General features: G+C 55.7%; 1 protein-coding gene across 2 annotated transcripts in view; it reads left to right on the forward strand.

The window, feature by feature from the left end:
* SYNJ2 (synaptojanin 2) overlaps positions 1-25,921 on the forward strand; it is an 80,786-nt gene that overhangs the window by 12,502 nt on the left and 42,363 nt on the right. For both annotated transcript variants that reach the window (XM_040965402.1, XM_040965403.1), the window contains exons 2-4: positions 11,461-11,547; positions 21,325-21,595; positions 25,321-25,546. In XM_040965402.1, coding sequence (XP_040821336.1) covers positions 11,461-11,547; positions 21,325-21,595; positions 25,321-25,546 — 584 coding nt within the window. The remainder of the gene's footprint in view (positions 1-11,460; positions 11,548-21,324; positions 21,596-25,320; positions 25,547-25,921) is intronic.

Raw genomic sequence — 25,921 nt, forward strand, 5'->3', positions numbered from 1 at the left:
TTTAAGATTTATTTTTATTCGGAAGGCAGAGTTACAGAGAGGGTGAAATCTTCCACTCTCTGGTTCGCTCACCCAGGTGGAGCTGATCTGAAGCCAGGAGCCAGGAATTTACTCCTGGTCTCCATGTGAGTACAAGGACCCAAGCACTGGGGCCATTTTCCTCTGTTCCCAGGTGCGTTGTAAGGGAACTGGATCAGAAGTGGAGCGGCCAGGATTCACACTGGTGCCATTGGCAGAGGCTTAGCTTACTATCCCACAGCGCTGGTTCCTGTGCTCGATTTAAGGTGCAAGTTGATTGCTTGGATTTCTCCTTTGAGAGGAATAAAGAGGCTAAACTGCATAGATTCGTGGCCAGTCCTGCCCTTCAGGCCCCCGCTCTGGCCTTGTCCCAGCTGCTGCCAGCTCCTGTCAGCTCCCTGGCTTGGGGTAGGCCTGGGGAGATCAGAGAACCCCAGGTGTGGGGCGGTGGCATCAGTCTGCCCTATTTCGGTTTTGCTTCCTGGGTGCATCCATTGCCCTCTGTGCTTTTGTGTGCCTCGGTCTTTTGGCGAAGGAGAGAAACAGCCGGAAGGCAGTAACATTTCCTGGTTGTGGCCAGCCAGTCAGCTTTGGGCGCCAAACAAATGTTTTGATTTGTGCTTTGCTTAGCAACCGTGCGCAGCCACTCTGCCCTGGGAAAGCCCCTGCCTTTTTTTTTTTTCTTTTTGCAACTCTGCGTCTGTCTCATCTAGGGGCCCAGAAGGCAGCCAGGCCAAACTGAGTTCCCAAGAGAGGCCTTGACCTTGGTCTGTCCAAGTCTGTCCTCCTGAGACCCTGAAACACTAGAAGATGGGTTAGTGTTGGTCCCAAGAACGTGGCCACGGGTGAGCCCTCCAGCCTGGACTGACTTACAGTCCTGGGCTATGGGCAGGTCTCCATGGGACATGTGACTATGGAAATTGTGACACAAGACCAGGAATGCGTGCACTGTCCGGCGACTGAGCTGGCCGGGTCTGGATCTGCACCAGGGCAGACACCCGCTGCAGTGCAGGGGAGGTGGCTGCTGCCTCCGCCCACCCTGCCCCAGCCCCTTTCTTAGGGGGTGTGGCTGCTGTATGGCTCTTTTTCTCCCACCCACCCCTGGACCTAGATATCTAAGGACAGGCCCATCTCCCAGCTGCTGTCCACATGGTCCTCTCTGTCCTGATTTTAGTTCATGGTGGTTTCTCTCAGTCCCAAGAGCTTTTGCATTCAGGGCCGGCTAACCACCAGCCATGCTGTTGAGTGACAAAGCAGATGTCTCCCAGGTTGCCAGGAGCAGGACTGGACGGTGAACCCGTGCAGCAGGAGCCCCCAGCCCTGCAGGTCTGTGGCCCCTCCCCTCCTGGGGATGTGGTCGGGTTCTGGGTGAGGCCTGCTGCTTCCTGACTCCTTCGGTCTCCGGTTGATGACCGTGGACTCCTCCCTGAACCATACATGCACCTGTCCGTCCCAGGTCTGTTCAGAAATCCTAGTGTTTGGTCACCCACTCCTCATCATCCATCCCTGGACCCTGGGCCCTGCTGCGGTTGTGACCCTCTGGGTGTGGCCTTGACCCTGGCCTGCATCTCCTCTGTCTGCCCTGGTGACGGGCCCCGCCTTATGCCCCCTGTCCCCTATCCCCACTGGTCTCCCACACTGGACAAAACCTTGGCCCTGGTTCATTCCCACTCCAAGCCTGGGCCTGCTCTAGGCTGCTGGAAGTTTCTGGAGGTGTCTTGCTGCCATTGGATAAGTCTGGTAGTCGACTGGAGAGCCCCCAAATTCAGCTGGGCTGTGCTGCTGTGTTCCATTGCTGCGTGTTTTCTTCACTTCTTGGATGGGGGTGTTGTGTCATGTCCCATCCCCAGCTCCGCTCCAGCCCCGCTCCTGGCTGATGATGCTTCTAGCACATGTTCGACAGGGCACTGTGTCCCCTAGCATCGTACCCCCACCCATGGGCCCATGTGGGTGACCTGCCCTGCCCTGCCTGTGACACTGGGCTGCTGTGGTGAAGGCTATTGCCGCCGCCCCCCCCCACCACCACCAACAGTCCCCACTGCAGAGCCCTTGGCTCTTCCTGCCAGCGTGGGAGTTTGGTGCTGGTGTCCTCCCCCCATCTTAGAGAAAACTTTTCCTCCTGCTCCCCCTCCCCCACTCCCTTGGCCTCCTTGTTTCCCTGCCCCCTAGTATGAACATGCACATGTGTGCACACAGGAGGAGTCGCATGCACACAGGACATGGCTCACAAGGCTACACAGGGAAGTGGCCACACACATGTGTGCACAGCACCCAAGTGCGTGGGTACACGCATACAGATGCCTGCACGTGAGCACAGTTCACACGTGAGTATCTGGCTGTGCTGCAAGTGCACACACATGTGCAAGTCCCCAGAGAGTCATCTGCATGCTACATCCCTGGGCCCTCCGCGTGGCTGGATTGTCCCTCCAGGTGGCCACAGTCTCCCTGCAGCCCTCATCTGTCCTCCTGACGTCACACCACTGGGTCCTCTGACACTTCTCATCCATGTCATTGGCCTTGAAACACCCCTCCTGGGAGCCCTGTGCTCAGGCCTGTCTGCTGGGGACCTCAGCCATCTCTCCAGCCGTGCCCAGCTCCCTGCTGCTGCCAAGTTGGAACCAACGTGAGCGTGCCCCTGTGCCTTGCTGCCCATGGAGCCTATTGTGTCCTCCACTTCACCATCATGCTGGTGCTGCTCATCCCTTCAGCTGCTCAGTGGCCTGAGAGAGAGAGAGAGAGAGAGAGAGAGAGAGAGGGGTTGATCTTCCGTTTACTAATTCATTCCTCAGATGGCTGCAGCAGCCAGAGCTGGGATACAGGCCAAGGTCATAAGCCAGGAACTCCATCTGGGTCTCCCACGTGAGCACAGGCACTTGGACCATCTTCTGCTGTTTTCCCAGGTGCATTAGCAGAGAGCTGGGTCAGAAGTGGAGCAATGGGGACTCCGATTGGGGTGCCAGCATCACAAGCAGTGGTTTCATGTGCGGTGCCACAACACCAGCTCTGTGATGACATCAAGCAAACAAAGCCACCTTGTCGTTTAGAAACTTACTGTGCATGGATGAAATGATGTGATGCCTGGTAATGTAGGACAGAGGCTCTCAGCCCTGGGCAGGTGTAACAGGCAGGTGTCTGGGTCTGCTCCAGGGGCCTGCGGTGAGTCCTGCAATTTACACTTCTAGTGCTGACTGAGCCTGAGGACTAAGTCTGGGGACCCACCTGCCTAAGATGTTGAGAGCAGGAGTTGGATGAATCCACCTGATTGGGCATAGGTTGATGGGAGAAGGCGCAGGTGCATCTGTGGTGATGTGGGTAAATCCGGTCTGTTACACTGCTCTCCTCTCTGGAAATTTCCGCAGTGAACTGTGAGCCTGTCTCCCCCTCCCTTGAAACCTGACAGCTGCTTGGTGCTTCTGTCGCCGCCCCCTGACCATGCTGCTGTCTCTCTCGCCTGGGTCGTCATCGTCCCTCCTACTGCGTTCCTGCTCTTGGTTCTCGGCTCCCATCACTGTCCCCGTCATGCTTACAGACCTCAACTGCCCACCCGGGTGTCTGGTGGTGTTCCTGATTGTGCCTGGCCTCGTCCACGCCCTGCAGGGCTCAGCTTCATGTGTCATTGCCCTCCCATCTTCCTCTCTTGCCACAGGCCCTCCTCAGCCCCACCCTGGCACCAGTGGCTTCTGTCTAGTTCACCAGAGTCCCTGGGCTGAGAATGCTGCCAGCTGCGGCCGGTGGTGAGACAGGTGTTTGCTGAGGGCATGGCGGGTTCCAAGGTGGACAAGGAGGAGCTGAGAGTGCAAGCCAGGCGGGAGCCGACCTCTGCTCAGCAAGCCGGAGATGCACAGGCCGGGAGAAGCTGTGCTCACAGGGAGGCTACGGGAGCTGTGCAGGAGATGGGAGCAGTTTCTTTTTGAAAGACTTACTTGTTTTTATTTGAAAGGTAGGGACTGAGGGAAATATGGAGCTCTTCCATCTGCTGATTTACTCCCCAGATGGCCCCAACAGCCTGCGCTGGGCCAGGCCAAAACAGGAGCCACCCCAGGTCTCCCACGTGAGTGGCAGGGGTTCGAACGCTTGAAGCCATCTTTAGGTGCATCAGCAGGGAGCTGGATCGAAAATGGAGCAGCCAGGATTGGAATTAGCACTTGTGTAGGATTTCCTGGGTCCTAGGCGGTGGCTTAACCTGCCACAATGCTGGCACTGAGCTGTCATTTAGGAGTAGGGTTGTCACAGCTGAACACCAAGATGAGGTCACATAGGGGCTAGGTGAGGCCCCTCATCCAGTGTGCCTGCCACCCTTGTAGACGGCTGTGTGACAGCGGGAGCTAAAGACAGGAGTGACGGAGCTGTCAGTCGGGGACCTGCAAGGCTAGCCGGCCACCACCAGGAGTGGGCAGCGGGATTTGGCGTTCCATCCACGTGGGCTGCAGGGAAGCCAGACACTGTCCACCAGGGCCTGGGGCCTGTGCAAGAGCTCCGGTTCCAAGGCCTCCTGGTTTGTTGATGACATGTTTACAAGGGCATGGCCTGTGTCTAGCTGTTATGTTGAAGAAGTTGGGGGTGACACTGTTTTTAATGAGTCAGCGATTCGCAGGAATAGAACGGGACAGGGTAGTCCTGTTGGGTTTTGTTTATAAACTACAAGCATGATAAGTCCTTTTTTTTTTTTTTTTTTTTCCACTTGTGTTTAATTTTCCCAGTAGCAGGGGGCAGGCCTAGGTTATCTGGGTTACGCTGTTATCTGTGGTGGCACAGGGCCAGGGCCCAGTTTTGTTTCCCACTGTTTCTCCCAGGGTCACTTGGCCCACCCCCGTGTGTGGGCTGGTGCACACACGCCTGCGTTTTGCAGTTCCCCCTGGCTGGCTCTTGTTTGTGTAGATTCCTGTGTAGTAACTGAAGGCAAAGAAGTCTCCATGTGCAGAGAGAGAAGCAGGGGAGGCAGAGAGGGAGTGGTGTGTCATGCTGTGGAAAGCAGGCTAATTCTCCAGCTGTGGCAGGAGCAGCCCATCTGGGCAGCGGTTCGAGACCTGGCTGCTTCACTTCTGATCCACTTTCCAATGCTTGTAGCCTGGGAAAGCAGCAGAGGATGCTTCAAGTCCTTGGGCCCCTGCATCCGCATGGGAGGCCTGGCTTCAGGTCTGATTGGCTCAGCTATAGCAGTTACAGCCATTTGGAGAGTGAACCAATGGATGGAAGATCTCTGTAACTCTGCCTTTCAAATAAAAATGGTTTATTTGTTTGTTCGTTGCTGGTCTAGCTCCAGCCGAGTTCGGAGCTCAAGAAGGGCGTGCGTGTGGAGTCGGCAATAAGACACGGACACTGCCACCTGGTGCCCTCTCGCCACAGCTCAAGAAGCTGTCCTTTTTTATTTTCTCAGACACATCACAAGCTTCTACACAAACAACTAATTGTTCTATTTTCACTTCAAGACTAAGGGGGCAGGTACAGACATTTGGTCATTCTGTCTGCACTTCAGGGCTAAGCAGGTGCCCCTAAAGATAATTCTGCAAAATACTGTATTCAAATTCTTCAAAGCAAGCCATTGTTTATTCTTTAGTGGTAGCCATGGAGTGACAGCCAGGACTCCAAGGCCAAGGCACATGCGGTTACCTGCTAATCAGTAATACATTCCTACCACATTTCTATTTCTACAACTTGCCCATCACTTAATGGGAAAAATATGTTACAAGGGGAAAAACGTAAAAATCCAAGACAAAAGTTTCAAAAAAATTTTTTTAAATCAGATATACAGATGGTAGGAAGATATACAGAGAGGAAGATCTTCCGTCCGATGATTCACTCCCCAGGTGACTGCAATGGCCGATGCTATGCCGGTCTGAAGCCAGGATCCAGGAACTTCTTCCGGGTTTCCCACACGAGTGCAGGGTCCCAAAGCTTTGGGCCGTCCTCGACTGCTTTCCCAGGCCACAAGCAGGGAGCTGGATGGGAAGTGGAGCTGTCGGGATTAGAACCAGTGCCCATATGGGATCCCGGCACGTTCAAGGCGAGGACTTTAGCTGCTACGCCACACCGCCGGGCCCAAAAAGTTTCAAATATTAAATGCCCCCACAATTACAGGCTCTATAACCCCATAAACAATCCAACAATAATCAAAAGCATATCTCTATGATTAATAAAATCACCCTATAATTCCTCTAGTTAAAAAATTATAAATGCAGCTAATACAGCTACATTTCTATGCTCTAAAGAGTTACAAGGACAGGCTAACCTTTAGGGTCACAGTAGCTTTTTTTTTTTGCCATAGTAGTTTTAGTTCATACTCCTATCACTTTCATTAACTTGTAAGATTATTTTTTGTTTGTTTTTTAAAGGTTTATTTATTTTTATTGGAAAGGCAGATATACAGATAGGAAGAGAGACAGAAAGGAAGATCTTCCGTCTGATGATTCACTCCCCAAATGGCTGCAACGGCTGGAGCTGAGCCAATCCGAAGCCAGGAGCCAGGAGCTCTTCCGGGTTTCCCATGCAGGTGCGGGGTCCCAAGGCTTTGGGCCATTCCTTGACTGCTTTCCCAGACCACAGGCAGGGAGCTGGATGGGAAGCAGGGCTGACAGGATTAGAACCAGTGCCCATATGGGATCCCAGAGCATGCAAGGCGAGGACTTTAACCACTTCGCTATCACACTGGGCCCAATTTGTAAGATTCTTATCAAGCCATGTCTACATGTCTAGTCCAGATTCCAGTGCAATAGGTAGGCACATAATAAAGTGTCCAGTAACGGCATGGGCTTAATTGTACTCCTGTGCGCAGCTAAAGGCCCACTCACCAGGACATTATCAGTAACATTAACTCCCAGATTCACATCAGTAACAAAAGCCATCTCACAGGGGCAAACAACAATGCCTCAATGGATTACAGAATTCTTAGTGGGGTGCTCGAGCGTCCATGCAAAAAGGGGGTGAAACCGTGTCACGGTGGTCAGAGAGACATCCGCCGAGCCCTAACAGCTGGAAGCTCCCCCAGGCCCTGCCAAGCAGGGGAGCTGTTCTCTTCACACCTCCATGTGATCCACACCTACTGCACGGACCCCAGCAGTTTATTTGTTTGTTTGTTTTTAAACAGGGAGAAGCAGGCACCATTGCAGCTCATGGGTCTGTGTCCAGCCACAGGGTAGATGGAGATCCGGGCTGCTGGGGTCAGGGTCACGTGACTGAGACTTGCAGGGAGAGCCGCTGGGGTCCTCCCTTGGCCCTGCCTACACCTGCAAGGGGACCTTCCACCTGTGAGGCCAGGTCCGCTACATGGCAGGGGCTCAAGCACTTGGGCCATCCTCTGCTGCTTTCACAGGCTCCTGAGCAGAGAGCTGGATTGAAAGTGGAGCAGCCACGTCTTGAACCATCACCTGTGTGAGATGCGGATGCCACAGGTGGCTGCTTAACGTGCCATGTCACAATACAGGCGTCATCTTGACTTTTTAAAATCGTAACCGTCATCACGCTTTCATTTGGGAAATATCCACAGATCTCAGGCCAATGCAGGACTCAGAGACAGATCTGCATGACACCCCTGACCTGTACATCGCTGTCCTCATTACGAAGGAACCTGGGCGGGTTCTGGCTGTTGCAGAGGTCAGTGACGGGAGCCCCAGAGAATGTCCTGGCACTGGTGCCTCGGAGGCCCTGGGGCAGGTGCCGCAGCCCAAGCAGGAAGACCTTGAGCCAAGTTCTGATTGGGATACAGGCACTGGTCTTGATGTCTTCTGCCAGGGGTGCAGGGGGCTGCTCTTTGGGGCCGTGTCTGTGAACAGCGTGCCACAACTCTGGAGGAAACAGCATAGAAAAAGAGGTTCTAGGCAGCTGGCACCTGCATGTGGCGCTTCCTGGCTGCCCTATCTGCCAGGCAAGTTGATGGGACTGTGGCTTCTATGTCCTTTGGTTAGGGACACTGAGAGCCACATCTCACAGGGGCTGTGTATTGTGAGTAAACTCCTCCCCTGCTCACCCCCACTCCCCAGCAAAGTCTGCCTGACTCTCGGCATGAGGGATTTTGTTTGCATTCAATTTCTGAAGGGGCCTGTGCTCCCACCACCACCAGCACTACCACGAAACCCTGTCAGTCTGAGTCAGGTATGAGTTGGCAATAGTGAACTGATTGGCTTGGTCCTTCAGCTTTTTGGTGTTGCTCACGCCCTTGGGAGTCTGTGGACACTTAGCTCCATGCCCGGTAAAGGGGCACAGCAGGTGCTGATGCTGGACGCAGCGGCTAAGGTGCCATGGGAGGGCTGGCTCTGCGGCATAGTGGGTAAAGCTTCTGTCTGCAGCACCAGCATCCCACGTGGGCACTGGCTCGTGTCCTGGCAGACCCGGAAGAAGCTGCAACTCTGACTGTTGCCTCCATGTCATGAAGTGATTCAGTGGATGGAAGAAATTTCTCTCTGTAACTCTGCCTTTCAAATAAGTAAATCTTTATTAAAAAAAAAAAAAAAAAAAAAGACGCCCGTGAAGGTGCCTGCACCCTCTGCACTTTAGTCCCTGAGCTCGGTACTTGAGTCTTCCTTCTTCAGACCTGACTCCTTCCTGCTGCTGTGGCCCCTGGCAGGCAGTAGTGATGGTTCAAGCATTTGGGTCCCCTGTGGGAGACCTGGGGTGAGTTCCTGGCTTCAGCCCGGCCCGGCCCTGAGCATGGGGGAGCGGACCCATTGGGGGGACCATGCTTTCTCACTCTCACGTGAATGCTTTAAAATCACACACGTAAAAATTCACACACACTTTTCAGAATGACCGGACTCCTCCTCAAACTGTCCTGTGTGTCTGCAGGGCTGTGAGGACTTCCTGTGTCCTCGGGTGAGGAGCCCTGGTCTTAGATGACACCGGGAGGCTTCTCAGACCCTCTACCATGAGTCCACTTGATTTTTTTTTAGGATTTTTTAGGGGCTGGTATGGTGACACATCAGGCCAGTCTTCCATGCTGTGGTGCTGGCATCCCATATGCATGCCAGCTCATGCCCCACCTTCTCCACTTCCCATCCAGCTCTCTGCTTGTGGCGGGGATGGCCCAAGTCCTTGGGACCTTGCACCCACATGGGAGACCCAGAGGAGGCTCCTGGCTCCTGGCTCTGGATTGGCTTAGCTCTGACTGTTGCTCAGTCTCTCCTCTCTGTAAAAAAATCTGCCTTTCAAATGAAAATAAATAAATCTTCAAAAATTTTATTTATTTGAAAAGCAGTTATGGAGGGAGGGCAGGAGGAAGAGAGGGGGAGAAAGAGAAAGAATAGGAATGAGGGAAGGAAGGAAGAAAAGAAAGGGGAGTGGCTTCCATCTGCTCGCTCATTTCCCAAAGGGCTGCAGTGGCAAGTGGTGAGCCGGGCTGGAGTCCAGAACCACCTCCACGTCTCCCACTTGAGTGCAGGAGCCCTTTGGGGGCCTCTGCTGCTTTCCCAGGCCTGTTAGGAGGAGGCTGAATTAAGGGGGAGCCTCTAGGACTTGAACCAGTTCCCACATGGGATGCTGACGCTGTAAGCGGCAACCCTGGTTCCCCCTTATTTGCAGATTTGTAAATTTATCTGTGCGCTAAAGTCTGCCCGTAGCCTGAAGCCCAACGTTCATGGCCTTTGGTGGCCGTCCGTGACCTGAGAGCCACGATGACTTGGTGCTTGTGTCATTCCACACCAGGGACAGGGGTCCTCGGCAGTGTGTGTAACTGCACGTTTCGCATTGCCTCGCTGTTCAGAGGGGCAGGGTGAAGTGCTGATGCCGACGGGGTGGTGGGTGTGTCCATGACCCATACACAGGGAGGTGAGGACAGGCCTTAGACGGGTGCTGCATAAATCTTGTGTCTCCTGGCAGTGAGCTCCATGCCACAGACCTCCATTGGTGATTCCGTTGCCTGTCTGCAGATAGAAACCAATAGAACAGGTTGGGCGTGGCTTGGTTGCTGGACATGCCGCTGGCCAGTCCTGGATCCCAGTCCAGTACTTCCCCTGGGAGCAGAGGGCAGCACTAACTGGTGCTTTTGTTGGCATCACTGCCCCCAGGGATGACACCCAAGTGTGCTGTGACAAGCCCAGCCTGTAGTGACGGAGGAGGACTCGCCTTGTCTGTTGGATCTTTGCTCACCAGCTGTTGGGTGGGGTGGCTGGTCCCTCCACAGGACCTTACACCTGCCCTCCTGGGATGACTAGAGCCCAGGCTGGCCCCGAGCGGCTGGGGCCCCTGTGGGTCCTAGTGGGGACTGTGGAGGGGGGTGGGAGGAGGGAAATAGCAAGGGGAGATGGGAACTCCTGGAAGAACTGTTTCCATCCCCGGTGGAGTTTGTAGTGTAAGAGATGTAAGGATGCTTAGGTTTTGTCCTGCAAAATATGGGGTGTCTGGTCTCACACTTTGAGGTGCTGTAATGGGGCACACAGATGACTGACTCTACAAAAATATGTTTTTTAAAAGGTTTAGTTATTTAAAAGGCGGTTACAGAGAGGGACACACACACAGGTCTTCCATCCATTGGTTTGTTACTCACGTGGTTGCAACAGCCTGGGTTAGGCCAGGCCCAGGCCAGGGATCTGGAACTCCAACTAGCTGTCCCACATGGGGGCAAGCATGCACTCAGGTGGAGGGCTGGCGTCACAGGTGGTGGCTTAACACCCACTGCACTGCAGTGCGGGCTCCTGAAGCGCCTCTCCCAGGGTCCAGAAGAGCCGTGTCCGTGGTGTCTCCCCCCGCTGCACTCAGCCCCTGACCGCCGTGCTTTCCTGGCTCGGGCGTTTCAGATCCGCGGGGTATCCCCAGGTCTGCAGGGACCGGCTTCGTTCGTGTGATATTTTCCGCTTTGTCCTGTGTGCCTAATGTGTTATTCTTGGGCGGGGTCCACAGGCCTGCCCCCAACGCAGCCCTGGAACAGCCCCAGGAACTGTCAGCGGGTCAGAGGTCGGGCCCTGCCTCTGAACATGCCTTCCTGGTCCTTGCGCTTTAGAACACGGCTAATCAGCAGGCAGACACGGCACGCAGCTGATCTGACCTCTCGCCACCCAGGTCCTGGGGCTGGCCTTGTCACTTGTTGGGCCCAGCCCAGGGCCCCCGCCCCCCAGGCACCCTCTTCTTGGGGTTTCTCCTGGTTGGAAGCAGGCCCCCTGCGGGGGGTTGGGGCTGATGGAAGGAAGTGCCCCACAAGTAACACTGCTTCCCTCCTGTGTCTGAGCATGTGCAGCTGGGACAGATGGGGCCAGGGGGTGGGGTGGCAAGGCCCTGGCCCCGCTGCCAGCTAGAGCTGGAGCCCCAGACCTGCGGGCCACCTTGGGTGCTCACCTTGCCTTCTCCAGCCCCCGGGACAGACCTTTTGTGGGTTGCGGCTCTGTGTTCTGGCAGCCCCCACTTCCACGCTCGCTCCGCGCCATCATCTTGGCGTTTTCTTGGCGCGGGCGGGGAGCCAGATGGGACAGGCTGGTGAGCCGCAGCGTCTCTGATGCCTGCACTGTGCTTCCTCACCAGCTCCGGAAGAGAAGGAAGTCATCAGAGGAGACTATGGCAAGCTCACGGATGCCTACGGCTGCTTGGGCGAGCTCAGGTTAAGGTCCGGTGAGTACTGCTGGCGCGCACCAGGCTGGGCGGGCGGCCTCTCCCTCGCCTGCTGCTTTCTCAGGTGTGTCCACTCGCCCCACCTCCCCGCAGCCCTCCACCTGCTTCTGCAGGCAGGGGAGGAGCTGGCAGGATCTGAGACCTGCTTCTGCAGGAGGAGGACATGGCTTCCAGCCCTGGGTCCCTACCCTCCCGATTTGTTCCAAAAGCTGGCCTGGGGTCCTGCCCTCATAGAGGGAGGGGATTTCATTTTCAAGGAATCTCTGCTCTGCAAGGTGTGTCCAGGTTGGGGGCATTGTCTGGGATTCCAACAGCTGGTGGGTACCAGGGCTGGGCTGGCCAGGAGAGAAAAACTTCCAATGTCTCAGGCTGTGTGCCTGCTCGGGAACGCTTACAGGGGGAAGAGATGCTTGTACCTGCTGCTTCTCTCCCTAAACACCTGCAAACAGCCTTCCCCGTCCGGGAGACCGAGGTGGGGCAGGACCGGTGGCCAGCTGCCATTTGTGGGCGGCTACAGGAACCTCGGTGCCACCTTTGCTGTCCCTGGGCCTGGGGTCCCTGGATCTGTATCCCCCTCTCATTGTGTTATCATCCTGACCCAGGGTGAGGCCCCTGCTGCCTGGGGGAGGGCGTGGGGGGCCCCAAGCCTGAGCTTGATCCCCTTCGCAGTCTCATGGCAGGTGGAGGCGGGACTTGGCGGTGGCCACCGGTTGTCCTCGCCATAGTCGTGTGGTTTTTGCCAGCCACAGGTGCAGGGTGCGAGGGTGCCAGAGCCATGGGAGCCAAGCTTCTGGGTTTGCCTGTACTGCCCTGTGTCATCTCGACCGTGGGTTGGCTTCTCCCAGCTGTACCAATCCTACTGATCTTTTCCAGATGGGAAACACTTGGGAAACGTGTCAGTACTCTTGTGACAAAAAATGCATTTATTTATTTATTTTTATAATTTTAAATATTTATTTTTATTATTTTTTTATTGGAAAGGCAGATATACAGAGAGGAGAGACAGAAAGGAAGATCTTCCGTCCAATGATTCACTCCCCAAGTGAGCCGCAACGGCCGATACTATGCCAGTCCAAAGCCAGGAGCCTCTTCCGGGTCTCCCACGTGGGTGCAGGGTCCCAAAGCTTTGGGCCGTCCTCGACTGCTTTCCCAGGCCACAGGCAGGGAGCTGGAAGGGAAGCAGGGCTGCCGGGACTAGAACCGGCGCCCATATGGGATCCCGGGCATGCAAGGCGAGGACCTTAACCACTGCGCCACCGCACCGGCCCCAAAAAATGCATTTATTAAATGCCTGACTAAGGGGCAGGTGTGAAGAGGGGTCGAGCATCAGCCCCAAAGACAGATGAGACCCCCCCCCCCACCATTTTAGACCCGCATCTGCCTTAAATAGCTGTGCCCCCTAGGCTCCAGCTCCCTTGTCTCATTTTGGTTTCCCTTAGGCTTTTGGCTCTTTAGGTCCACGTTCAATCTTCTTCCCTGACAGCCCTATCCACCAATCCCCATATCCCTGGTCTCCGCCTACTGCCACACCTGCCAATCCCTGTGAGGCTGTACTCCCAGGACCTGCCCCCATGCTATAAAGGCAAGCTCCCTTCCTTCCTCTCCTTGACCCTCAGCTCTTGCACTGGCCTCCCTTGGAGCCCCCTTCTGTTACTACGGCAGAAGTCTGCTCCCAGCCTCCCTTCCCATGCCATCTTCCTCTGTCCTGCTTTCTCTCCCTTCTCTGCAGCTGCCTTTCCCGCGGGAATAAAGACCTCCTGTGTGACTCACTGCGTCTGGCATCTCAGGTTCATGGCAAAAATTCCTAACAGCCAGGCACAGGTTCATTTTTTATTCCCTCTCAAAGATCCTGCAGATTTCCGGATGCTCCTGTGTGTGGGCTCCTGCTATGCCAAGTCAGCGGGTTCTGTGCTGGCACTGGCTCAGATGGGATTCAAACCCGGCTCTGGCTGCCTCCCACTCTTGCTTTTCCCGTGAAGACACGATGTTGTTGTAGGTGATCCTATGTTAGTGACAGGAAAGGGCTCTAAAGTAGGAAAAACCTGAGGAAATGGGGTCTTTTATGCACCATCTCAGGGAGGGGATTCACATGAGTCACCCCAAGGGCAGTGACTGAGACCAGTCACTTCCTTCCCCCATCCCGAAGGTAAACTGAGGCGTCTTTGACAGTGACCAAAGTCGTTCAGTGTTCGTGCTGTTTAGGGACAGGAATGGGTGTTGGTTCTGTCCCTTTGTCCCGCTTCCCTTCCAGAAGAGTGTGGAAATAGGGAAAGTACCGTTTTTAGGAGCAATGAACATCTTGAAGGTAACTGCAGCAAAGACCCTAGCTGTCCGTCTACTCCCTGCACCGTGACGTGGTTTTCTGCGGGACTTTGACCCGACAGAAGCATCTCCGCACGCTGCTGGACTGACCGCAGCTTCCCCTGCCTGGGCACGGCTGACGGCTTTGGGTTCTGCGTTGTGGGGTGGAGACAGGAGCTGTTGCAGGGTGCGAGCGAGATCACCCCAGACATCTAAGGTTTACTAAGGAGTCTTTATCAACTAAGATTGGTGATAACAGAGCACAATAGCAAACCACCAGTCCATACGGCAATCCAACCAGTCATAATCCAATGAATCATAATCCCCAAAGGAACAAATGGTCATTATCCTTAAGTTTATCCATTAAGCTGAAAACCTTTGTCCCAGCTTCCCCAACAATACAAGTTATCCTAAGAACATGCAACGAATAACCTGAACACACTTACAAAGAACCTGGACACACTTCCAAAGCTGTAGACATTCACCTTTCCCTGGCTTCTCTGCCCACATTCCATCACTGCTAGGCCTCACCTCTCCTGGAACTCCTGACAGCACACAAACCAGAAACAACATTATTATATCCATTGTCCCATCTAAGCAGCAAACAGGGACCATGCTCAGGGGATTACCTGTCTTGGGTCAGCCAAGAGTCGAGGTGCCAGAGTAACGGAAGCAGCTTACCAGAAAGAGAGAGAGCCCCCACCTCATGGGCCATTTAAAGGGGCTTGTGAGGGGAGTGGTTACACAACAATGCAATACTGTCCCCTCTCAGTTGACAGGTGAGTCACAGGTGGGCAGGAGCGAATACCCAAGTGTTGTGGGCTAAGGAGTTGATTAGTGCTCCTTGGGATGGGCAGGAACAGGAACTGGGCTTGTAGCTAAAAACACCTAGACTAATTGGACTCATCTGCATCCAGTATCCTGGCTAAATTAGGACGTGGGGGAGTGCCTGAGAATGGAATTATCATTCCATTGCCGTTAGGCCCCACCTTCAGGACAGAGGGTGGGGGACACAGCCACATTTCACTGGCTGCACCTCGTAACATAGCCACCAGCTGTTTCTCTCCCTAAACACCTGCTATGCCTGTCATATAGAACCTCATCCAGGGATCTGTAGGGGTCTCTGTTAGCAAAGAAGCCCAGTGGGTTCTTTCCTCAGCTTAGTATAGAAATAAAAAGCCGGGGATCTGTTGCAGACAGAAAAGTTTATTTGTGAAGCGACCAGGTGAGCAGGGCAGGGGAAGCACCTCGGGAGAGAAAGTCGGGGTGCCTCTCCAAGGAGACAGGGACAGACATTGAAGGTCTGAGGAGGGGTCTTAGGGTTTGAAGCATTCCCTGACCCCTCCTTGTTGGGCGGGGACTTAAAGGTAAGATGTTCCACACTGGTGGTCCCTTAATCAGGAAATGGGTGGGCAGTGCTGGTGCCGCACCAAGACGTCAGCAGGCCTGGATGGTCTCAGTCTCAACTGCTTGTCATCGCCTGCTGCCCCCTGGGGCTGTGTGCCAGCAGGCATGCTGGGATCTGAAGCAGAGCTGGACAGTAACCCAGGCACCCCAACATCAGCTCGGCCGCAGCACCAGTCACCTGCTCCTGCCCAGCTGTGTTCATTTGTTGCCCTAGCCCTCCCAGTGACCTGCGGAGTGCATGCTGCTCTCACTGTGTTCGTAGAAGCAGAGAAGGAAGCTTTGAGGGCGCAGGTTCTGAATTCCCCGTCTGTAAGATCCCTTGCTTCTTGCTGTGGATCAGAAACCCTTGGCATCTCATAGTTAGCATTGGCAGTGTCTTTTCTTTTTGCGCCATACATGTGATTAATTTTGCCTTTAAAATTGGAAAGGCAGAGTTTATAGAGAGAGGAGGAGAGATGTTTCCATCTGCTGGTTCACTCCCCAGCTGGTGGCAATGGCCAGAGCTGGGCTCATTCGAAGCCAGGAGCCAGGAGTTTCCTCCAGGTACCTGACATGAGTACAGGGTCCCAAGGCTTTGGGTCATCTTCTCCTTTTCCAGGCCACAGGCAGGGAGCTGGATGGGAAGTAGAGCAGCCAGGACTCGAACTGGCACTTCTAAGGGCTGCTGGCACCATAGGCAGAGGCTTAGCCTAATATGCCACTATGCCAGCTCCTACTATTTAATTTTTTTTTTTTTAATTTATTTGAAAGGTAGAGACAAAGATAGAAACCTTTTGGCTCACTCCCTGAATGCTTGCAACAAAGCAGGCTGGGGCAGGCCAAAGTCCGGCATCTGGATTTCAGTCTGTCTCCCACACGAACGGCAGGGACTGCTGCCTTGCAGAGTAGGCATCAAACAGGGACTCACATCCCACTCAATTATGTAGCTGGAATAACCTGGGACTAAATTTGTGCCCTGAGGCTCGGGGGCTGCATTCTGTCCCCCACCTCCGCATTTCTGTGTGCGTAAGTACAAGGGCTGCCAAGGACAACAGAAAGAGCCTGGCCATTCTTCCCTTATCTGGAGGCAGGTGCTTTCCTGGGCAGCCCCCAAGGGCTGTGGTCAGAGCAGGCTGCAAGTGTGGGGGTCTGTAGCCCAGGGGTCAGGCCGGGTGTCAGCACGTGCACCTAGGGTGGAGGGTGTCAACAGGTGTACCCATGGTGGAGTGGATGCAGACTGGAGTAACCGCCTTCTACAAATGCCCTGAATGAAACCCTCCTCGCTTTCCTGGCCAGGGCACCATGTGCCATCCCCTGCAGCTCCCCATCTCTGATGTCCTCTGAGACCCCCTGCTCCGTGTGCGCGGGGGGGGGGGGTCCCTGCAGGAGGCTGAGCCTAACTTTGGGACGTTAGCATGGCTGATCACAGGGCTGCCTGCCTGGGGCTCTGGGTTCTCTTGCAGGATGGGAGGAGGGGACCTTCAGTGTGAGCTCCCCAGAGCTGTCCTCATCTTCTCCCTCCCTGTATCCCCCACCTGGGACCCAGCTTGTGCTTGCCCCTCCCCGGGGGAGCTGCTGAGTCCGTGGGGGTGGTGTTGTGGGATCCTTTTTCTGACCTTCACAGACTGAAGGTTGCTGTGCAAAGAGGCCTCAAGCTGCTCTTTGGCGACCCTCTCTGAACACAAATTGCCCCTTGTCAGGAAAGGACTGGTGCCTGAGGTGCCAGCAGGAGGGGCTGGCACCCTGGTGATTAGCTTGGGTGAGGGAGCTGGAGCAGGGGGCTTTGCGGGAGCCCCTAGGGCTTCCCTGACCCATAGCCTCCAGGGACAGCCTGCAGCCGTCCGCTGGAATGAACCCCTGGACCTGTGCTGCCCTGCAGCTGTTCCCAGCAGCCCTGTGGCTCTTCATCACACCGACTTCCCAGATCCTAGTTCTGGCTTCGAAAATTACTTTCTGCATTTCTTTCTTTATTTACTTATATACGTGAGATTTATTTCTTTTTATTTGAAAGGCAGAGTTACAGGGAGAAAAGGGAAAACAGAGAGAGAGATCTTCATCCGCTGCTTCACTCCCTAAAGATCTTCAACAGCCAGAACTGGGTTGAGCCAAAGCCAAGAGCTTCTTCTGGGCACGGGGGCCCACATACTTGGGCCATCCTCTGCTGTGTTTGCCCTCAGCAGGGAGCTGGATGGAAAGTGGAGCAGCGGGCACCCATATGGGGTGCCAGCACCACAGGAGGAAGCTTAGCTGAAGACAGGCTTTTTTTTTTTTTTGCCTGTGGCACTGTTGGTCCCAGTTATCAGCTCTGCTGCGGGAGGGACTTTCTAAGCTGATGCTGGACCTGTTTTGTTCCTCGCAACAAAACCTGTGCAAGGTATAGCATGTCACATTAGCCATGGCCAAGTGTGTACGGCAGTGACATCAGGTGCAGTCTCCAAGTTGTCAGCATGACCACCATCTATCCCTGCAGCCTGTCCTCACTGCTTGCCTCCTGGCCGTTCACCTCGGCCCTGCTGCACCCTCTGACCCATGTGGTCTTACTCTGGCCCAAGCCCAGGAATCAGAACACTGGGGCCTTGGAAGGGTTGTGGAGGCCCCTGGGGTACTTCCCTCACCCCAGATGTCCAGAGACCCCACAGGCCCTGCAGGGGCTAAACAGCATCATGCTGGGCTCAGCGCCTCACCCCGAGGGTTGACGGCACCAGAGAGCCTCCCGCTACGGATGCTCAGCCTTTACCTCCCACATACCAAGTCTTGCACGCCAGGGGCGGTACATCCCACAGCCTTGTTTTAGTCCCCCAAGGACACCTGTTAGGAAGCTGTGTGCATATGGAGGAGGGGGAGAGGCGCGTCCAGCACAGGGGTCCTGGGGCTCTGGGAAACTTCCGTCTGCAGCCACATAGACATGGGAGTTCTGGGGCAACTGCTTCTTAACATCCTCCGCTTCCCCAAATTCAAGCCTCTGAGATGGAGGGGCCGGCTCCTCACTGTCACTGTCCCTCTTACAGTGGCCTTTGTTCCACAGTGTGAAGGGAAGGTGGACCTCACTCCGCCCAGGCTCCCACCCTGGGCCTCCCAGCAGGAGGTCACACAGGGACGTGCTGTGATGGACGGTGCACTGTCTATGCACTGGGTTCACGTGCAGGTAGGGTGACGTGGCCCCTAGTGGATGTCAGCCTGCAGTGCTAACTGTAGTTCTGAAGTTCAGTGTTCGTTTGTTTAGTTCTAACTCAGCATTTGGAGAACTCAGGAATGTTGCTATGACAGAGCCTTCTAGTCCCATTGGTGTGAACAAGGTGTGTGCGGTGGTTAGAGCAGCAAAGCTGGAAGGCAGCAGGGCTCGCTGCCTGCGCCCCTCTCCCCCGTTGGTCCTCGGGCTTGTGTCCCTCCCATGGACATGCCTGTTGAGCTGCTGTTCCCGCTCTGTGGGGAACACTTGTCAGGTGCTTCGTGTGCTGGTCAGACCGATTGTCTCCTACGACAGTGGTGGCTTCACACAGCTCATCTGAACCCTGAGAGCCATGGGGGGAGAGACCTGTGCCGGGCCTGGACCTGCGTCACCTCGGGACAAGCTCTGGGATGTGCGGTGGGGGCAGGGAGTGGAAATGGACTTAATGGTTCCACCTGTTAAAGAGGGAGCAGCCACTCCAAGCTGCCGGGGAGACTGCGGGCAGTGGGGAAAAGTTCTGTGCCTCCCTCGCAAGCTGAGAGTAGATGTACAGCAGCCCCTTAACCACGCCAAGCCTGAAGCCATGGGATGCTGCCTGCCTTGGGCAGTGTAACAAGGTGCCACCTAGCCTGGGGGGCCTCCAATTCAGACCTCTGTTTCTCACGCTCTGGAGGCTCCCTGCCAACGTTGGGATCCCAGCAGTTGTGAGAGCAGCAGTCACATCCTGGGGACACAGTGCTGTGACCTGACCACCTCCTGAAGCGGCCACCTGCTGATGCTTCCCCAGAGTTAGGGCATGTTCAATGTGTGTAAAGGATGGAGGCCTGATCCAGTCTCAGCGTTGGAAGGCGGGGCCTCCAGGAGAAGATCGCATTAGGTGGGGATGCATGGAGCCCTGCATGGCTGTTAAAGGAGGAGTGGGTCCCCTGTGTGTCCCTGGCTATCCATAGCACTGGTTCTGTGCCATCCTCTGGCCTTACCAGCCACTGTCGGTGGGGTCCCCCGCTTTCAGCTGTAGCTGTAAGAAACCCTCCTTCCCAGGCAGCTCCGATGAAGCAGCTCCAATGACTGATGCAGACTTAAACCATGAACTTGACAGAGGGACTGGCAGACCACACTCTGTAGAGTGTCCTGAACAACCTGACCTTGACCAAGCAGAGCGTGGGACGAGGTCAACCCCAACACCTGCTGGTCTCACTTCTGGGAAGTACAGGCAGGCATGTGCTTGGGGATCCAGGTCCCGTGGGGACAGTCACTCTGGGGGTGCAGTGGCCCCAGCAGCCCCGTAGGAGCAGGCTGCTGTCTTCTATCAGGGAGACCAGTTACGCACAGGGAAGGGGCAGGAGTCCCGGCTCTGAAGCTAGACTTGGCTTGAGAAGCTGCTCCACTGGTGGAACCAGAAAGTGGGTGTGGGTCCCAGCTCCCCAGCTCGGTCACCTCGGTCAGGTTCCTGAACCCCACCCAGGAAGGTGGGCCTCATCTGGGACCATGGGAAACGTGAAGCCAGCACACACAGAGCAGGAAGTCCAGGCGCTGGTTGTTGTGGGGGTGCCTGCTTTGCCACCTGCACCCCTCCAGAGTTCCTTGTCCTAGGGTCCCCTTCACCGCTAGCTGGATGAGCACCCAGGCTCCCCCGCAGCCTGCCCCCAGCCCTTCCCTCCTGCTGCCCCAGAAAGGCAGCTGTCTCCAGGGCAGCAGGACTGTGCCAGAGACCTGCCGCCATCACACAGAGCCAGGGAGGGTGCAGCACTGGGAATCCCTGCCAACTCAACCCTGCCTTTCCTGTCTCTGCCCCGGAGAGAGGGCTCCCGTCCACTGGTTCACTACCCAAATGTTTTAGTGCCAGAGCTGGACCAGGTTGGAACCAGGAGCCTGAGATGTCATCTGAGCTCCCATGCAGGTGGCAGGGGCAGCCACCTTCCCAGGCGCAGGGACAGGAAACTGGATTGGATATGGGGCTGCCAAGACTCGAGCTGGGGCTCTGAAAGGGATGCCAGCATTGCAGGCAGCAGCTTATTCCCTTATGTCACAACACCAGCCGCTCTGGCAAATCTTGCTGTTAGTGGATCCCGGAAGGCTTCATGGCTTGGGACAGGACCTGACTGGGGCTCCCCAAGGCCATATACCTGCCCAGGTTAGTTCCTGGCCTCCATCCTCAGCATCCTGTTTATATAGGATAGAGCAGGAAGTATGTGCTTGGGCAGTATACCAGGGTCCCTGGGCAGGCACCTGACAGTGACATCAGCGGTGGCCTGGATCACATTGTCAGGCACTGGTGGAGTGTTCTTCCCAGTACTGGCCATATGTAGTGGGGGAGACCACCATAAGACAGTGCCCCGCCCTAAGAGGTCACCAGCTTGTGTGTGACAGGTGCGGACCAGGATGCTGAAGGCACTGAGAAGGGCTTCTCACAAGACAAGGAAGGCTTCCCAGAGGAGGTGTTGCCGGGCTGCCCCCAGGAGGAAGGGGAGGCAGGGCTGTCCCAATGGAGTACTTGGGAATCAGGTCCGTTGGGGCATCATGCTCTGTGGCAGTCTGAAAAGCTGGCCTGAGAGTCTGTCCCCACCTGGGCAGGTTTGGAGGTGTGGGGGTGTAAGTTTCCAGGTGGGAGGTCTGGCCATGGGAGTTTCCTTTTCAGCTCTGTGAGTGGGCAGGTGGGAACCAGGGAAGGATTTAAGCAGAGGAGGTCCCAATTGAAAGAAGCATGGGACAGCTGGGAGGACTGTCCCCTGCTAGTGTCCTGGGTCCAGATGGCAGCCGGGGGGGCCTGGGGTGCACAGGCTTCCTTGGGTGCCATCCCCACTCTGGGGAGGGGCTGAAGACCCATCTGTCACAGGCACTGCCCCCAGGCCCTCTCCTACCATGCTCAAGCTGCCCTGGGCAGATGGGCCGCTGCAGCTGTCCCGTGGCTTCCCCCGCAGGTGGCGCGTGCCTGAGCTTCCTGGTGCTGGTGACTGGCTGCACATCCGTGGGCAGGGTCCCAGACGCGGAGATCTACAGAATCACCACCATCGACTTCTTCCCGCTCCAGGAGGAGGCCAAGGAGGAGGAGCGGCTGAGCGCCCTGCGCAAGATCCTTGGCTCGGGGATCTTCTACTTCTCCTGGCCCAACGAGGGGTCTCGCTTTGATCTGACGCTGCGTGCCCAGAAGCAAGGCGAGGACCATGCTGAGAGCGGCGACTCCTTCTTCTGGTGAGAGCCCTGGTTCCCTGGTCACCAGCCCCCATGCCCACCCCAGGCTGGGGCCCACGCTTGATGCCATCCCAGCTTCCTCCACATCACCCCAGAATCCACATCCCCACATGCCCAGGCAGTGTGTTCCAGGTGACCCTGTCTGGATTTGGGAGAAAAAGAGCCCTGCCCACTGGAGCATGGGCTGTGTGGCCGACCCCAAGAACCCCCACGCATGTGCCTGCTGCCGGCTCCATGCCTGCCTTCACAGCGCCTCTGGCTGTTCAGCCCCCAGGGGTCCCAGCTGAGCCTTCTGGACTCCCTGGGGTTTGACTTGTAATTCTCATGACCACCCACGTGTAGGGTCCCTGACCCTGTGTCCCAGATGGTGAGGCTGAAGCAGCAGCCCTGGAGGGGCGTACCCAACAGCCAGACGCCACCCGACCTTGAGTGGGAGGATTTGAACCCAGCACAGCTAAACCAGCCGCACCTGTGGGGAAATTGAGTCAGCTTGTCCAGGGTGGCAGTGTAAGGTGCTCAGGCAAGTCCCTAAGTCCAGAGAAGGTGGCCCCAGGGAAGGATGCGGCTGGCCAATCAACGTCATGTAACTCGTGGCCTTTCTGGGTACGGTGGTGCCCAGGCTTGCTTGTCCGTCATGCTGCTCACCCACATCCACACCCAGATAAAAAGCCGAAAGAGTGAGAGGGAGGTGTCTTCCATCTGTTGGTTCTCTCCCCAGATGGCTGCAGTGGCAGTGCTGGGCCAGGTTGGAGTCAGGAACCAGGAGCCCCATCCTGGTCCCCCACTTGGGTGGCAGGGACCCAAGTCCTTGAGCCGTCCCCGCCCCCTCCCCTGCTGTGCATCCGCAGGAAGCTGGGTCGGGACAGAGGAGGGATCACATCTCAGATGCGTGGATGTGAAATGCATGTGTCTCAGGCAGTAGTTTAACATGCTGGGCCACGAGGCTAGCCCCACATGCCACATTTACCAGCCTCACCAGCCCTGGCACAGGATGGGCAAGGCTAGTTCTTATCTCCTTAGTGTCTGCCTGCCCTTGCCCACACAGGGTGGGTTGTGGAATCCATCGTGGGGTACAGATTGTTTCCGGGAGCCTAGGTCCCACTCACCAGTTCCCGACTCTTGCTGGAGAAGGTGACCTTCCTGCCTCCTGCAGCCCCTGCCCCCTTCCTTGGTTCTTTCGGATTGCTGAGGCTGGAGGGCACAGGTGCTCAGATGTGGGGCTCCAAGTGCCCTGCTCAGATGCCAGTTCTGATTAAGCAGTTCTGGGCCGCTCCTGGGAGGCATTCCAGTTTCTGATCCTAGGAGGTGCCGCTGCCAGTCTACAGACCACAGCTGAGCCTCGCCATCATGGCCCATTGCGTGCTCCAAGGACTGCTGCAGCTCCTGGCACCACGCAGGGCCCCTCCTCCCAGGGCAGCTGAGCTCCAGGTCGGGAGGCTGAAACCGGCACCTCTGGGGAAACAGAAGCGAGTGCCCTCAGAGGTGATGTTGCTACTGGGAAACCCTAAGAGGTCCTTCAGGTGTTGGGGTTGCCCCACTGGCCATGTAGCTGCCCGTTGCCATGCGTGCTGTTAAGGGGATCAGTCCTCTGGGGTTTAGTGAGCGGCTCTGAGGAGGAGCAGCACTGGGGCTCCCTGCGGGATAAGGCTGTCATGGTCACAGCTGGGGTAAGCAGCCAGAGGGAGCTGGGAGCCTGTGGAAGCCACCCTGTCAGCCTAGGCTCCTGGCACAGATCCCCAGCAATGAAAAACATGGCATCTTTGAGGAAGGCAGAAGGACGTGGGACCAGGTGCCTTTTTTTTAATAAGTAGGGCGCTGAGAGCTGGATTTGCCTCAATCACTGTAAGAGGCTCCTAGAGCCAGGTGCCCTGGTGCAGGAAGGTGTGGAAGTAGGGCTTCCCTGAGGACAAACGCATCACCTCCACGCTCTTGGGCAGGCACCTTGCTTCGCCACTACGACGGGGCTTCTCCTACGACCTGGCATACCAGGTCGGCCCGGGGTGTGGTGAGGGCGTCTGCCTCAAGGTGCTGGCTGCCTGCTGCTCAGTGTCCCCGATAGACACTGGCCGGGTCCCCCATGGTAGCCCCGGACTGCAGGGTGCTGACCAGTCCCCCAGGCAGCGGGAGGAAATGCAGGCACTTTTTTTTTCTTTCCTTTCAGATTTTTTATTCTTACTGCAAACGTGGAATTACAGAGAGAAGGAGAGACAGAGAGAAAGAGAGAGAATCTTCTATCTGTTAGTTCACACCCCAAATGGCCATCATGTCCAGAGCTGGGCTGGGCTGAAAGCTAGGAGTCTGGAGCGCCTTCTGGGTCTCCCATGTAGGTGGAGGGCTCAAGTACTTGGGCCACCCACTGGTGCTTTCCTGTGTTATTAGCAGGGAGCTAGAAGGGAGCTAGATGGGAAGTAGAACAGCTGGGACACGAACCGGTGTCCTTATAGGATGCCAGCACTGTAGGCTGAGAATTAACTTGCTAAGCCACAGGGCTAGCCCCTAAGTTTTATTATTATTATTAGCTTATTTTATTTCTTAAAAACTAGAGCTGTTTTAACCCAAATTGTTTTCATTTTATTTGGAAGCTAGAGCTTCCATCTGCTGTTCTACTCCTACAATACCTACAACACCGAGGGCTGGGAACCCAATCTGGGTGGCCCGCAGGGGTCACAGGGACTGAGCATTGGGGTCCTCGTCTGTGTCCCCTGGCGTGTACACTGCCGGGCCTCCAGAACTGGAAGCAGAGCCAGGACTCAGATCTGAGCGCTCCGGCAGGGGCCACTGGTGTCGCAGGCAGCCCGCCCCTCCACTGCATTTCCATTCATCCTTGTAAGTTCATTTTGGATCATTTTGTAATGCTATTCCATATTCATTTCAAGGCATATGTAGGAAGGCATGCTGAACTTTGCATGGGAAATGGGAGAAAAAATTGGTTGTGAAAAAAGTTAAAATCTGTGTATAGTTTTATCATAATACATATTTCTGTGAACTTTAAAAGCATTTTTTTTTAATTGAAAGGCAAAGAGGTACAGGGAGAGAGAGAGAGAGCTGGAGAAAGCTCTTTCATCTACTCCTTCACCCCCCGCAATTGCGGCAATGGCCGGGGCCGGGCCAGGCTGCAGGTGGCACGTCCATCTCAGTCTCCCAGTTGGGTGCAAGTGCACGTTTTCCCAGGCACACTAGGTAGGAACTGCATGGAAGGTGTTGCAGGTTGTAGGTTAACCTGTGCCACCGTGCTGGCCCCTCTGAACTTTTTGAATGCCCCTCAGATATAATTCAGATGAATTGCATCATGGTTAATAAGTATGTATCCTGATTAGTTGTATAATCTGCCATGTATCATTTACCAGGGTTATTATTTGTTCAGAAAACCTTACTGTACTTTCCGCTGATGGGTTTGGGATTTTGTGATGTGGAGGCCTGGTAGAGATGGGAGCCTTCTTGGCAATCCCAGAAAGGTGTGGGACCAGGCCCCGCTGCAGCTCTGCTCCCCTCTGCCCCCACCGATGACCTGCTGGCAGCTTTGGGGGCAGCCTCCTTGCCCCGCTCCTGTCCACGACACAGTGGCCCTGGTGTGTGGAGTTTCTGTGACACACATAAATATCCCAGCAAGTGTGGTCCACTGGCCCTCAGCCTGCACCTGCCTTGTCCCAGGTGCCTCATCTGAGCTTGCTTAGGATGCCATCCCCACGGGGGCCAGCAGGTGACTGGGGCGCTGTATTTTGCAGGAACCAGCTGCTGCATGTGCCCCTCCGGCAGCACCAGGTGAGCTGCTGCGACTGGCTGCTGAAGGTCATCTGTGGGGTGGTGACCGTCCGCACCGTGTATGCCTCGCACAAGCAGGCCAAGGCCTGCCTCATCTCCCGCATCGGCTGTGAGTGTGCCAGTGCCCGCTTCCACACCCGCGGCGTGAATGACGATGGCCACGTGTCCAACTTCGTGGAGACAGAGCAGGTGGGTATCCAGGCCCATCCGTGGGTATCGAGTGGCTCCCAGCTGGTACAGCTCTTGCAGATGGGATTTCTATCTGGGCCAAAAACGGCCTCGTGGTTCCAGGTCACAGCCCCCTCCTGTGTGGGGGCTGCTCTCTGCCTTCTTGATGCCATTTGGGGCTCACATCTCGTGCTGGGATCACATCATTCCCCCCAACACCTGGAGGTGTTCTTGGCTGAAATGGATCAACAAGCTTGGCTGTGACTGGGTGGCACTTCTGTGGGCAGCTGACGGATAAACAGGCAGGGGTTTTGAGCATCTTTTTAGGACTGAAGTATATAGACCAATGCCAGAGAAGGAGCCAGTGTTTTGCAATGTTAGATCAGCTGAAGCACT

This window comes from Ochotona curzoniae, unplaced genomic scaffold (assembly GCF_017591425.1).
Source record: "Ochotona curzoniae isolate NIBS_2020 unplaced genomic scaffold, NIBS_Ocur_1.0 scaffold_3890, whole genome shotgun sequence".
NCBI lineage: Eukaryota > Metazoa > Chordata > Mammalia > Lagomorpha > Ochotonidae > Ochotona > Ochotona curzoniae.